The 15,037-nt window shown below is 38.0% G+C and overlaps 1 protein-coding gene across 2 annotated transcripts in view; it reads left to right on the plus strand.

Annotated features, from left to right (window-relative positions):
• Xrn2 (5'-3' exoribonuclease 2) overlaps positions 1–15,037 on the plus strand; it is a 78,446-nt gene that overhangs the window by 47,446 nt on the left and 15,963 nt on the right. For both annotated transcript variants that reach the window (XM_028881845.2, XM_028881846.2), the window contains 4 exons: positions 550–606; positions 10,826–10,894; positions 10,974–11,105; positions 13,110–13,237. In XM_028881845.2, coding sequence (XP_028737678.1) covers positions 550–606; positions 10,826–10,894; positions 10,974–11,105; positions 13,110–13,237 — 386 coding nt within the window. The remainder of the gene's footprint in view (positions 1–549; positions 607–10,825; positions 10,895–10,973; positions 11,106–13,109; positions 13,238–15,037) is intronic.

Raw genomic sequence — 15,037 nt, forward strand, 5'->3', positions numbered from 1 at the left:
TGTTTCTCTGGTTACTAATGAGATTAAATATCTTATGGTTAATGACTATTTGGCCTTTTCTAAATTATTTATTTTCTTTTTAATCATGTGAGTTCTTGTATGTGTGGGTATGCACATGTGAGTGCACATATTTGTGGAGGCCAGAGAAGGATGTCAGAGCCCCCTGGAGCTGGAACTATAGGAGGTTGAGAGCCTGCTAACATGGGTGCTGGCAACTGAACTTAGGTCCTTTAGAAGAGCGGTGTTCACTCTTAACTGCTGAACCCCTTGGCCAGCTCCCATTCAACTTTTTGTTGTTGTTGGTGGTGGTTAATCTATTCCTGCCTCGTTAGGATTAATTGGGGAAGGGGGAGTATCTCTTGTTCTGTTTTACAGATGTTACAATATAAACTCTTGATCTATAATTCTTTTCACTTTTAATAAAGAGTCATATATTGTTTTTGTTAGTGCAGTTTAATGATTATTTTTTCAAAAGCCTCACAAACAGCGTGTCTTACTTGCTCAAAGAGTTTCCCTATGCACACTGGTGATTCTTCTGTTTCCCTTTAGAACAGTATGTTCCCCCGTGCCCATGTTACGGGACCTGACACAGAACACTGCAGTCAGGTAAGTTTTCTAGAATTCAGAGCCTTTGCCCAGGGCACAGCTTCACATTTACAAGTAAATTTTGACAGATCTCTAATTTACAAGGAAATAGCAGTGTTAATTCACCAGTTCTTAGAGATTGAGAGTCCTTGTGTTGCAGACCTCAGAGCAGAGCCTCTTGACTTTAAATTATGTATATTGTTAAGGTTACTGATTTAACAAGCATGCTTATCTGTTTTCTGGTTTCCCCTGACAACCTCTGATTCTTCCAGGATTAGGAAAGTGGGTGGTAGAATGGGGTTTGTGGGTAGCATGCTATACAGAAGCAGACAGACCTTTATGCCCCAGTGGCTCACACTGCTTCACTGTTACTGAAATTATTGCTATAATTGTGGTCTTGCAGAATTAAAAAACAAAAATATTATGTAGCATATTTTCTTAAGGTTCGTTGGAAAATTTATCCCTCACTTCAGCATCTTCTGTTGAGTTACAAAAAAAAAAAAAAAAGTGTAACTGTTGCAAATAAAAGTGTATAAAAACACACTGCTTCTCTGTGTGATATAATTGCAACTCTGGGTGCCAGAGTTTATGCTGTTATCATTTTTGGCAGTGTTCAGGCAACACTAAAGCAAACACATTTAAGAATTTGGTAAATACCTGATAATTCTAAGTCTTTTTCTTTGACCCATTGTTAAATTTGCTCATACTTTGATTAGATACTTTAGATTTCACTTAAATTTCTCATTGCAAAATATAACCAGTTTATTTCCTGGCTTAAATGGATCTAGTTAGTAGCTAATTGCTGTTCTAGAAGGGCTTTTTGTTTTGTTTTGTTTTGCTGTTCATCTTTGTATGTGGTTTGTCCTGACTCTCTGTCTTTTGTTAAGAGTGAAGTATAGACTTTAAAGCCGTGCTCGTAAGCCCATCACAAACAATCTGGCTCTGCCACATTAAGTGTGGACGTTGCATTAACCTGTGGGGTCTCTGCCTCACACTGTTGCTTCAGGCCAGTTAATTACACTAGTTCTCTTTTTGAATTGTCACATTTTTGTTTGTACTCCTTGAGTTTTCTGCATTTTCCAAAGGCTTTACTACCTGCCCCTCTAGAAATAGCTAATTCTACTCAAGTTTCTAATTATGATAGAGAAGTTTGCCCAAAGGAGAGTTACAGATCAGTGGAGCAGTCCTGAAGTATTTTTTGGGTGATAGATGATGATGTTGCTGGCTTATTGTTTCCAAACCTGTAATGTTTGATACCTAATGTGTCTGCTGTTCTCACTAAGTTTACAAAACAAATCCAAGTTCTAGGCACATATTCAGCTATATGTTGAAACTTTTAACTTTAAATATGGACTTTTTGAGACAATTTTCTAAAGATTTGTGGAAAACTTGAGCTAATTTTTATTTTACAGTGTAATTTTCAGCATTTTCTCTGAGAGATGATGTTGAGACCAAGATCCAGTTTTTTGTAAGTGTGTGTGTGTGTGTATGCATGTACACAATGTGTACAAGCTGTATATTCCAATTATAATTGTTTCATAAATGAAGATCAAAAAATAGAACCTTCCAGTCATTTATTTTGACTCTTTTCATACTTTCCCTCAGCCAGCAGATTGACTTTGGATTGGTTTATGTCACTTCTGATCTTATCTCCTAAGTTCATTAAAGACTGTAAACAGATAGAACCAGTGGCCTTGGGAGATCTTTTATTTCTTTCATACTGATGTCCTAAGCCATTTGGTGTGTTAGTAGCTTAACTTTGATGTTCACTTAATTATCATCATCTTGTTTCTGTTTTTCACTATTTTAATTTGTTTGGGTAGTGTTTTTTCTTGCTGACTCCTGTTATTTTATCTTCGGCACAGTGGCTGAACTCTGCATTACCAGCCTGCTTCTCTAACAGCAGAGAGCAGCCTGGCTGCTCAGGCCGTAGCCTGGTGGGAATTCTGTTCCCACAGGCATCGGCACTGTCACTGCCGCTAACAGTAGCTTTAACTAAATTTCTATCGTTCTATTTATAAATAAGACTCAAGATTCTAAGGCTGGGGTGAAAACCTGCAAGCTCAGAGAGGCTGAGTAGCAACTAGCTACCTCTCTGTCCTTACTGGTGTCTCTGAAAGACCTGTGCTTCTGTTCCACCAAGTCAGAAAAGGTCACATCATTCCAACTTCCTGTGTCTCTCTATCTCTCCCAGCTGCCCTCTGATGCTCTATGATTATTTTCTGTCAACTAGTTGCTAATTCAGCCTCCTAACCCAAGGTTAATTTCATTTAATCAATGCAAACGCAAACTCAGGGTTCACAGTGTGATTGAGTATCCCCCAACAAACTCTAAATATATAAATCATTCTATATATGATTTAAATTATAGGAAAGTACAGAGCAGCAGCACAATTGCCTCTTTTCTTCGAGGGGCAGGAGGCGTGCACACACACTCCACATGTACTTTCCAGGCCGGTCATGATTTCGAGCAGTGGTTCTTAACCTTCCTAATGCTGCGGCCCTTTAATACAGTTCCTCATGTTCTGTGACCCCCCAACCATAAAATTATTTTCATTGCTACTTCATAACTGTAATTTTGCCACTGTTATGAATCATAATGTGGATATCAGCTATGAGACTCCTATAAAAGGGTCATTGGCTCTGTAGCCTCAATCTCTGCTTTCTTAAGGTTACCTCCTTGCCATTCTGGCTGGCCCTTTCAACATCACTTTGACCTTTTTGCCCTCCTTTCAGTGTTTAAAATGTTCTTCCCTTTATCTGCCTCTCTGTGAACTAACCCCCATTGCTTGTTTTCTGCTAAAACAGTGTATAACTTGTATAATTTTATATATGACATTTTCAGTATGAATTGTTTTTCTTCAAAGAAGTGTCTTTCAAACTTGCTCGGATCATCTTTGAATGAATTCATCTCTTCAGGACATTTTGTTTTGTTTTTGTTCTTTAATTGGATTGTATGTAAATGGAATTTTAAATGTAATGATTACCACAGTATTTTTAAGGCTCACAGCTGGCAGATAGGTAACTAAGAATGAAAAGCTTGAAGGAAGTGGGATACGTGCATTCAACAGGAGATCTGATGGTGGAAAACACTTGGGAGGGAGAATTTGGCTTCTAGGACAGTGAACTGGTTAACCTCTCCTGATAGAATGTCACAATTCTATAACCTCTTTAAGTGGTTTAAAATGTCAAGTATATGGATCATAAAAACTCCCCTGCAAGAACAGTTTGCATTGGCATGCTGGTTTAGCATTAATCACAGAGTGTATAGGGAAAGGTAGAGTCAAAATGAAGCTTGCTGTTTGGAGTTTTCTCCTTGCTTTGAGAAACATGCTACCATTCTCAGACAGTAGTGTTGAAATGGCATTTGTCAGAATAATTCTTTTTAATTTTAAAATTTGTTATTAGGCATACAGGTATATGTGCATGCACACACAGCACATGTGCCTGTCAGTGGATGACTTTGTGTAATTGGTTCTTTCCTTCTACCTTTTTGTGGGTTCCAGAGATTAAACTGGGTTGCCAGGTTTGTGCAGTAAGTGCCTATACCCTTTTCACCATCTTGACAGCTCCTCAGAATATATTTGAAAATGAACTAAGTCAAAATGATGTTGAGTGAATCAGCACTGTTACATCTGTTTGGAAAAAGCAGGTGAAAATATTCTCAGGTGCAGAGTTGTATGGAATAATGTAAAATCTGAACATGGTTCTCTGGCCTCAGCCAAACAGTCTACTGAGTTCATAGGCTGGTCTGGTTTAGGAGCTTTTGTTTAAGGCTTTGGGGCAAGTACTATAGAGATATAGCCCTTCTGCTATAGCCATTCTGTTGTTGACTTGCTTCTTTCTTGGACTTCTGAGAGGGGCAGCATGCTTCTCTCCTGTTTTCAGTGTTGCTGCTTCCTCTCCCAGATAAATTCTACTTGCATACTATTCCCTGTTTCTGGTCTCAGAGATAGGGGATTGTCATCTGTATGTTTCCCTTCAGTGCTCCACCTAGACACCTACAAGATAATAAACCTGAGAATGCTGAAGGGATGGGAAATGTATGGACCTGTATCAAAGATTATCCTTAGCCAGAGATATCTCAGCAGGTAAAGATGCCAGCTGCCAAACCTGGTAGCCTGAGTTCAATGTCTGAAGTGCACATAGTGGAAGTAGAGAACCAGGTAACCTTACGAGCTGTCTCTGACCTTCACTCTTGTGCCACAGCATGTGTCCCCCCCTGCACAAATAGATAAGTAAATAAAGAGAAAAAGTGTTTTTTAAAAGGCTTTTGAACTTTAATCAATTTTTTTCCCCCTTTGGATCTTTGCCTAATGGGTGTTTGTGTTGTGGCTGATATTATAGCATTGGAAAGTACATTTCAAAAAAAAAAAAAACCATGAAAATACTTTTATACACATTTTTAGGAATGATTTAAAATTCTAAGTCTTTAACTTTAGAAGACTATCTATATTATGTTTTCAGATATCCAAAGAAAAAGAATGATTTAGTCTTTAAGATAAGTAATATCTTTGTCCCCTGAATTAGAATGTCCAAATTTATTTTCAGATGCTTTTCTTTCTCTAAGTGATTTGTATAATATCTTACATATAAAAATTATTGTTTGGGTGCGGTTCTGAGGGAAGCTTTGGTAATTATTTCACCTACTGGCTTGCATTTTTCCCTTTCAGAGCATGAGCATGGAAAACTGGAAGTTTTAGACAGTTAAAGGAATGGTGCATGAAGTCAATGGCATAATGTGGGTGAATTTGTTATCCCAGATGTTAGTGTCAGCTCTTATGAAATCTCTTTATTGTTACCTAGGCATGCTAGTGTGAGCCTTTAATCCCAGCAGTCAGGGGGCAGAGGCAGGCAGATCTCTGAGTTTGAGGCCAGCCTGGTTTACATAGCCAGAGGAGATAACCTTTGGCACCCTGGGACTATTTCCTTTTCCTGGGAGCTTGTTATTTTGCTGGTCTTGTTCATTTTCTTAGTTTCAGATCATTCTGTGTGTGACTTTCTGATAGATCATCCCCTCAATATGTCATCTGAACTTGAACATGCCCTTTGAAGGCTCTTGCCTAAACTGTCTGTGCTTACTCCATGTGAGAATAAAGTCTTGAGAATTTACGGCATTTGTTGTATGCAACTGTAGAACTAGCTTTATGTCTTCCTTGGGAGAATTTAGTAAGTACTCAGATCATTTTTGTAGGGTTGACAGTTCTCTCAGATCCATAATGAAGAGGGCTAGTTCAATTAAATTGAGTTTTTCTTTGTTCTTAGGAAGAAGACCATGTCTTTGTTCCCTTTAAAAATCTCTTTGTTTTTTTTTTTTAAGACAGGGTTTCTCTGTATAGCCCTGGCTGTCCTGGAACTTACTCTGTAGACCAGGCTGGCCTCGAATTCAGAGATCCACCTGCCTCTGCCTCCCAAGTGCTGTGATTAAAGGTGTGTGCCACCGTTGCCGGCCAATGGTTCCATTTCTTGAGCCTGGGCCATCTTTATAGCTTTCTGTATATCCTTGCACATTTTTTTTGTCAGTATCATATAATTTTCATAGAAGATGTCTTTTACTTTCTTAGTTTAATGTATTCGTGGGTTTTTTTCTACCTTTAAAATGTTGAGTATGGGAATGAGACTGCCTCTAAAAAAAATATTTTTTATGTGTGTGCCTGAATGTTTGTGCAAGTACCTGTGGATATTAGAAGCCAAAGTTGGATTCCCTGGAACTAAAATTACAAGTGGTTATGAGATGCCTGGTGTGGATACAGGTCCTCTGCAAGAGCAGCAAGTGCCTTTAATTGCTGCTGAGCTTGTTCTTTAGACCCACTAGTTAGACTGCTTTTTAAAAATTTGCTTTTCAGCCACTTTGTTAGTAATGGGGTGAAATGCTTCTCTCTCTCACTCTGTGAATGTATATGTGTGTGTGTGTGTGTGTGTGTGTGTGTGTTGATTTTTGTATCCTTTGACTTTACTATTTTTATCAATTCCATTGGGTTTTGGTAGTCCTCAGGGGATTCTGTGTACAAGAGCATATAATCTGACAACAGTAAGTTGACTCCTTCGCTCTTTTGTTTCACTCTGGATGTCCTCTATCTCTTTGTCTTACCTAGTTACCCTGACAAAAGTGTGTTAGATAGGAGTGGTAAATATAAGACTCTTGTAGCCGGGCGGTGGTGGCGCACGCATTTAATCCCAGCACTCGGGAGACAGAGCCAGCCGGATCTCTGTGACTTCGAGGCCAGCCTGGGCTACAGAGTGAGTTCTGGGACAGGCACCAAAACTACACAGAGAAACTCTGTCTCGGGGGAAAAAAAAGACTTGTATTGTTCCATGTATCAGGAAACAATTTCAACCTTTTCCTATTAAAGCTTAAAATTGGTTGTGCTTTTTCATATATAGCCTTTGTTTTCCTTCTATGTCTAACTTATTGAGGGTTTTTATCATGAAAGAATGTTGTATTTTGCTCAGCAGTGGTGGTTCATGCTTTTAATCTCAGCACTTGGGAGGCAGAGGCAGGCAGATCTCAGTGAGTTCCAGTTTGAGGCCAGCCTGATCTACAATGAGAGTTCCACGACAACCAGGGCTGTTACACAGAGAAACCCTGTCTCGAAAAAAAAAAAAAAAAAAAAAAAAAACAAAGAGAATGTTGGTTTTATTGGGTGCTTTTATTAAGAGGAGCATTTGGTTTTGCCTTCCCCTTTAATTATATTACCTTAATTACATTACATCCACTTAGTGTAATGCTGCTTAGTTACTTTTCTCATTGCTGTGACAGGGTCCCTGAAACAGTTTAGGAGAGGATAAATTATTTTGGCTTACAGCTTTAAATGGTTTGGGCCATAGTTGTTTGGTCTTACAAATGTGGGCAGAGCACTATGATGATGGAAATGTGTAGGAGAGGAGAGTTGTTTTACTTCATTACTAACCAGGAAACAGAATGTGGCAGGAAGAGGCCATAAATAATACACTCACTAGATCTGCTCCTAGTGGCCTACTTCCTTCAGGTAGGCCACCCCTGGCTTTAACAACTAACATTCAAATCGTGAGCATGTGGGAGACATTACACATTCAAACCATATACCAAAGACTGCTTTTACTGACTTGTGAAAATGCCCTTACATCTCTATAGATATAACTAACCGTCTTATTAAATAAGAAACACAGAAACAATGTAAAGGAGAAAGCCGAGAGGTCAGAGCTCAGAGCTAAAATCTCACCCTTCCGCCTGCGGTGTCCCAGCTTCCCGAAAGAGAGCTACTTCCTGTCTGTAAATTGATTTTCCAGTCATTCTGCCTTCTCATTGGCTGTAAACCCAAACACGTGACTGCCTCGTCACTGTCTGAATGTACAGCCCCCTAGGTCTTAAAGGCATATGTCTCCAATGCTGGCTGTATCCCTGAACACATAGAGATCTATGGGATTAAAGGCGTGTGCCACCACCGCCACACTCTTGCTATGGCTCTAATAGCTCTGACCCCCCGGGCAACTTTATTTATTAACATACAATCAAAATCACATTTCAGTACAATTAGATTACCACCACACATCTCTGGGATAAATCTTACTTAATCATGGTGTTTGATCTCATTGATGTGCTATCAGATTGGGTTTGACAGGATTTTGATGGTAATCTTTACATATGTGTTCATCAGAAATATTGGTCTATATGTTTCTTTTTGGTTATTATGTCCTTTGTGTGGTTTGGTATCTCGATAACGCTAGCCTCATAGAATGAGTTTGGCACAATCTTTTTTTGGTCTTTTGGAATAGTTTGAGAAAGAGAGTTTTAATTCTTCAGGTGTTTTATAGATTTCAGCAATTTCTTTTTCTGCCATACCATAACTAGTTTTACTGTACCTCAGACTGCAGCCCCTGGGGTGTTTTCCTTGGTTCCCAATTAAAAGAATTCCATCATCCCTCTCCCCCATTCATGCATACCTTTGTTTATGGAAGGCAAGTGCACACAGCTTTAATTTGGCATCTTTTATATGGCATCTTGTTGCATGTCTACTTTCTTGTTTATAAAACAATTATGACAGAGAAACCCTGTCTCAAAAAATAAAAACTGTGAAACGTTCTTTATTTCTGGTTTTAGAAGGGGAGACAGGGTTGGTGCCTAATCAGTCTGTGTGCAGACAGCCACCCTGATATGTGTGTAATGGACAACCTAGCAGATTGGAAACCTCCTGAATGAAACAAGATAGCTGCTATGAGGCAGTACTTGAGAGCACATAGAGCTAGTTTTCTTTCATGGTATTTCCAAAGCCCTAGTGACCCCAAATACATCATTTCTGTGTTCTTTCCAAGACTGAACATTTCACTACTGTTCCTGTCTTGCCCTCTTTCTGCCACCTTGCCCAGCAAGGACACCAGGGATAAAGATAGTTGTTGCAAGTGAGAGTGAAATGGAAGATGAACCACTCGTCTAAATGAAGTATTTTTCAGTAGTTCCTTGTGCTCATGCTACTTTTTATTGTAATTGTGATTTGTGTACTTAAAATATACAGTTAAATCTCACTATAGTAAATTTTTCAGTATGGACCCTAGTTGTAAAAAGGATATTGAGCCGGGAGGTGGTGGCACACGCCTTTAATCCCAGCACTCGGGAGGCAGAGGCAGGCGGATCTCTGTGAGTTCGAGGCCAGCCTGGTCTCCAAAGCGAGTTCCAGGAAAGGCGCAAAGCTACACGGAGAAACCCTGTCTCGAAAAACCAAAAAAAAAAAAAGGATATTGAACAAGAAAGAAAATAATTAGCTGCCTCAAATGTCAATCTTTTCAGTAAAGAAAGTTTTTTGTTTTGTATTTTTTGAGACAGTATTTCTTTATGTAGCAGCTCTGGCTGTCCTGGAACTCATTTTATAGATCAGGCTGGCCTTGAACTCACAGAGATCAGCCTCCCTCTGCCTCCAAGTGCTGGGATTAAAGGTGTGCACCACCACCACAAGGCAAAAGTTTTTAATGGATTATAGTAATTACTTGTAATTATTAGAGTAATTTGGGAAATATTAAAAAAACAGGATTGACAGGGAGACAATGATTACACACAGAAAATAACAAATATTGCTGAAATGTATGTTTGGTCTATTGTGTATATACTTTACACATGTCATTTTTTGTTACTAAGTTTTTTACCTGTCTCTGAGGATTTCATTTGTTGGATGAACCTTGGTTTCTTTAACAAGTTATAATATTATTCACACATTCAGATTATAACTTAGAATGTGGTGAATAAGAGTGTCATAAGCTTTCTTGAGTATAACCCTGATGCATAACGAAACTCCTAGAATGGCTTTTCCTGAGTCAGAAGGAAGACTCGGACATACACCTAACAATTTAGGGGTTATATATATATATATAAAACCACCACCAAAAAGGGAATTTGATTGAGCTCCTCAGTATATCTGTAATTGTTAACCAAGATTTTATTAAAGCAGGGTGTGTGATTCCAGCTATGATGTTTAGTGAAGCTCTTAGTGTTTGTTTTCCCCTAGAAGTTGCTATCTTAGTTAGGGTTTTTATTGCTGCGATGAAACTATGATCAAAGCAACTGGGGGGGGGAGTTTATTTAGTTTACTCTTTTATATCATTGTTCATCATCAAAGGAAGTCAGGACAGGAATTCAAAAAGGGCAGGAACCTGGATGCAGAGACAATGGAGGGGTGCTACTTTCTGACTTGCTCTATATGATTTACTCAGCTCGCTTTCTTATAGAACCCAGAACCACTAGCTCAATGGTGACACTACCCACAAGCTCCCTTATCAATCACTAATTAAGAAAATGACTTAACAGGCTTGCCCACAGCCTGATCTTATGGAGGCATTTTCTTGATTAAGGTTCCCTCCTCACAGAAGACTCTAGCTTATGTCAAGTTGACATAAAACTAGCCAGCACAATTGCCTAGCTATATGTGTACACATTTTATTTTTAGATTTTGTTATAAACTTCCTCACCTTTTCCAGTATTGTACTAGAAATTCTCAAGATTTGGGATAATGTGTATCATTTTTTCTGTGGTCATTTACAGTTATCTAGAACTTGGCTCTTTCTATAGAGAAAGTTACCTGAAGACAATATATTAGAGATCAGAAGTAGTTTGGTAAGAAAGATATTTAACCATTTGACAGTCATTATCTAAGATAATAATTTGGATAGTTTTGAATTTTAGTTTCTCTGTTTAACATAAAAAGTATCTTTGTTTACTTGATAATTAAAACCAATGACACAATCATTTTAAAACTTTCGTTGTTCTCTTTCAGTATTAATTTTAAAGATCCACAGTTTGCTGAAGATTATGTTTTTAAAGCTGTAATGCTTCCAGGAGCAAGGTAACAACATTAAACTACCCAGCTAGATGTGTGCTTTGTCCATCCCTGTATCCTAAATAGTGTATTTTTAAATGGCCAGGAAGCCAGCAGCAGTACTAAAACCTGGTGATTGGGAAAAATCCAGCAATGGGCGGCAGTGGAAACCCCAGCTTGGCTTTAATCGAGATCGGCGGCCTGTTCACCTGGACCAGGCAGCCTTTAGAACTTTAGGGTGAGTTTTACAATTCCTGTTTGTATATTATGTTTTTTTTTTTTTTCTGAGTCATTCCATAAACAAGTCAGTAATTCTGCCACACATACTTAAGAGACTATACAGTACAGCAATTTTGTATCTGTATTAGTGATTTTGATAATCTACCCCCATCCCTTTGTTTGTGTTGTTTTTTGTTTTTGTGTGTGTTTGTTTTTTTGTGGGACAGGATCTTTCTGGCTTTCTGGTCTGGAACTCACTATGTAGACCAAACTGACCTCACTCACAGAGATCTGCCTGCCTGTCTTAAGAGTGCTGGGATTAACTTTTCTTCACTTTAAATGTTCACATCTATATTTCTTAATATATTGCTTTTTTTATTGCATGAAGAGTCTATTCTCTTAATAGGTTTTTCTAGTTTTCTAACAGACAAAGGAATGAAATTATGTTTTTAATATCAATGAGGTTTGCATTTGTCATGTATCATTACAACTGAGTATCTTTATGAAGTATTAACTAATATATTAGTACATAAAGACACCAGGCTCTTAAATTTTTGTTTTCCTTTGCTTGAAAGCTGATATCTCACTGTTGTTTGAATTGACATTTCCATGCCAGCTAAGATAATTTTTATTTGATCATCTATTTTTCCTTTATACATTTGTGGTTTTTATCTTTTACTTTTATTCGATGTCAGATTGTCTTTTTTCCTAGTGATAGAAGAAGCTATATTTAGAGGACTTTGAAACAATGATAGTTAAGGCTGGGATAAAAAGAATGATGATGGCTGGGTGGTGGCAGACACCTTTAATCTCAGCACTCGGGAGGCAGAGGTGGGTCGAGCTCTGTGAGTTCGAGGCCAGCCTGGTCTACAAAGTGAGTTCCAGGACAGCCAGAGCTACACAGCGAAACGTTGTCTCGAAAAAAAAAAAACTTTAAACAAACAAACAGAAATGATGATGCTCTAGGGTGGGTGTGGTAGCATATCCCCATAATACCTGCAAGGCTAAGACAAGATCACAAGTTGGAAGCCAACCCGGGCTACAAAGTGAGACCCTATCTCAGAAAAAGCAACTTGTTGGAGGAAATATTAATAACTCATAGTTCAGGAGTTAAAATTATAACTCATTAATAGGTATTTTTGATATTAATGAGATGTCTAAAGATAAGTAGTGGCTTAGAGGTTAAGTGTAAAACTTAGTCTCTTTTTTTTTTAAGTTTCTTCCTATATTTATAAAAGTTATTATACTGCTGTACGTCTAAGTTTCCTAACATGTAAAGTGGACAGTAATTGTGCCTGCCTTATGAAATGGTGATAGCTTCAACACTGAAAGTGTCAGCTAGTACTGTCACTGTTTAGAAACTCTTTGTTCTTGAGAATTAAAGAAACAACTTTAGAATAGACTAGTAAGATTTTTGTATCATTTTTAATCTTCTAGAAGGTAACATTGAAGTGCTTTTAGGTAGAGTTCCTAGTTTCAAAGACAATATTTTATGTAAATTTCTATTACTTGGAACTTACCTTGAGAAAATAGTTTTAAAAGAGCATAGCTGTACACTTAACTATGTCTTGTTCATCAGAACCTATAATCTAGCACTAAATGAGAGAAAAGTTTCAATAACATAGTGAAATAGTGTAGATTGCATGTTATAATTACTAAGAGTAAAGAAAGATACAGGGCAGTGTTTGATTTGGTAAATTGAAATAGCAAAATACAGAATAGTAATTAGTAGTGACATTAACAGAACAGATGATTGAGAAAAAAGCTTATGCCTACAGATTTGTTGCCTTTTGCATAAGTAATTAGGTGTTTAGAGGATTATGACCATCTTGATATGGCAGATGAACATTTGCTATCACTATTACCATGTGTACAGTTTTGAACATTAGTTATGAACCTTATTTTATATTAATCAGGTCTAAAATAAAGAGGTAACACTAGTGTTTGATTTGTTAGCTTACTGTGTTACTATATCTTTGTGTATCTCTCTCAACCCTTTTTCTTATGTGGGGTCTCTTTTCAGCCATGCTATGCCGAGAGGCTCAGGGACTGGTGTTTACAGCAACACAGCACCACCACCTGCCACTTACCAGGGCAGCTTGTACCGGCCGCTGTTGAGGGGGCAAGCACAGATTCCAAAACTTATGTCAAGTAAGTGTTTACTGATCGGTTACTTTATGTTCTAAATGAAATATGAGAGCAGAGGCTGGTTCTCATCCTCATTGCCAAAAAGATTGGTTGCTTCGATGGAGAAATAGAATTAAACATTGCTTGAAGAGTTGTAAGAGAACACTGTATGAAAAATGTTTCAAATACTTTCTCTTTTGTTTATATTTAGCTAATTAAGTAAGGTGAACTGAATTTCTTCCTTTTCTTTATTTATAAACCTATTTCTTAGTTCACGGTGCAGATACTCAATTGATGGGTGTTTATCCATTAATACAAATACTTTAAGAGTTGAAATAGTGATCATTTAGATGCTGAACGGCAAAAGTATTCCTATCTTGGTCCAAATTGTATGTTAGCCCTACCTAACATGAGCTAGGCATTGCTTTTGGTGGTAATATTTCTCATCTGAGAGAAGCTTGGCCTTTCTTTTACTTCTCAACACTTGTGTTAGGCAGTTTAGAATGTCAGCCACAAAAGAAGTAATATAATATTTTGATTGCCATAGTAATGATAGAAAACAGTTGAGTGCTTAGGTTTCCCACTGAATTTAATTTTATTCCCATTTAATGTTTTGTTTTGTTTTTTGAGATCCATGGCTCTGCTCTTTCACCATGAAAATACAGATCAGGCACCAGGTTCTCTACACTATCTCAATAGGGCCTTTACTTTTCCATTCCTAGTTATATGGTTGCTATCCAACCAGACAAAGGTAGCAGTGTAGGGACAACTGTTTGGCTCTGGCAAGAGGCTAGCATTTGTTAATTCGGAAGTGCGATAATGCTTAAAATCTGTTTTTTGAATATTTGTAATATTTTACAAAAATTAAATTTCAAAAGAAGGATGGGAGCAGGGGGTGTGGCTTAACAGATCCTTATCTTGCTTGTCAGGCTCCTGCATTTGACCTCTGCTACCATGTGGAATAAAAAGAATGCTGTTGTAGTGCAAAGAACTCAGAAGTCTTTAAACTTTGCTCCCTCCTTCCCTCCACTTCTCCTCCCTCCTATCTCAGTTGCTTTTTTGTTACTGTTGTTTCTTGTTTTTAAGATAAAGCTTTGTTTGGCAGTATGTAACCCTGGTTGGTCTCAGAATTACAGAAATTCTGCATTAGCCTTCTGAGGCCTGGGACAACAGGCTTGATCTGCCACACCAGACTTAAGCCATCCTTTCTTGACCCAAATTGTATCTCAGTACTATATACCATAGAGCTAGGCATTGGCTTTAGGTGGGTAGCTAGGTAGTTATTAAAGTGCCAGATAAAGTTGGTGATTGTTAGGACATGTCTACAGGCTCTGTGCTTGTCACTTTTTTTTTTTTTTTTTTCCAAGACAGGGTTTCTCTGTGTAGCTTTGCGTCTTCCCTGGCTCTCATTCTGTAGACCAGGCTCGCCTTGAACTCACAAAGATCCACTTTTCACAGTTTTAATGCCAGTTGATTTATAAACTAATTTCTAACTCGAAGCACAGATTTTGTGGATGTAGTACCTAAGAAGAAATGAGGTCTGAAGGTCTCAATTTTTCAGGGCCCACTTGTTGTCAGTACGCTATCTGATGCTGTGGCTTTGATGGATTGTATGACTTACTGAAATTGAGTACAATGTCATAGCTCACTGTCAGGGAAACTCTGTACCTCCACACTTTTTTTTTTTAATGATATATTTTTATTTTTGTGTCTGTGTGTTTGTGTACATGCCACATGTATATGTATGCCACATGTGTGCAGGTGCTGCAGAGACCAGAGAGATCATCAGAATTCCTGGAGATGGAATTAATAGGTGGTTGTGAA

This window comes from Peromyscus leucopus, chromosome 4 (genome assembly GCF_004664715.2).
Source record: "Peromyscus leucopus breed LL Stock chromosome 4, UCI_PerLeu_2.1, whole genome shotgun sequence".
Classification (NCBI taxonomy): Eukaryota; Metazoa; Chordata; class Mammalia; order Rodentia; family Cricetidae; genus Peromyscus; species Peromyscus leucopus.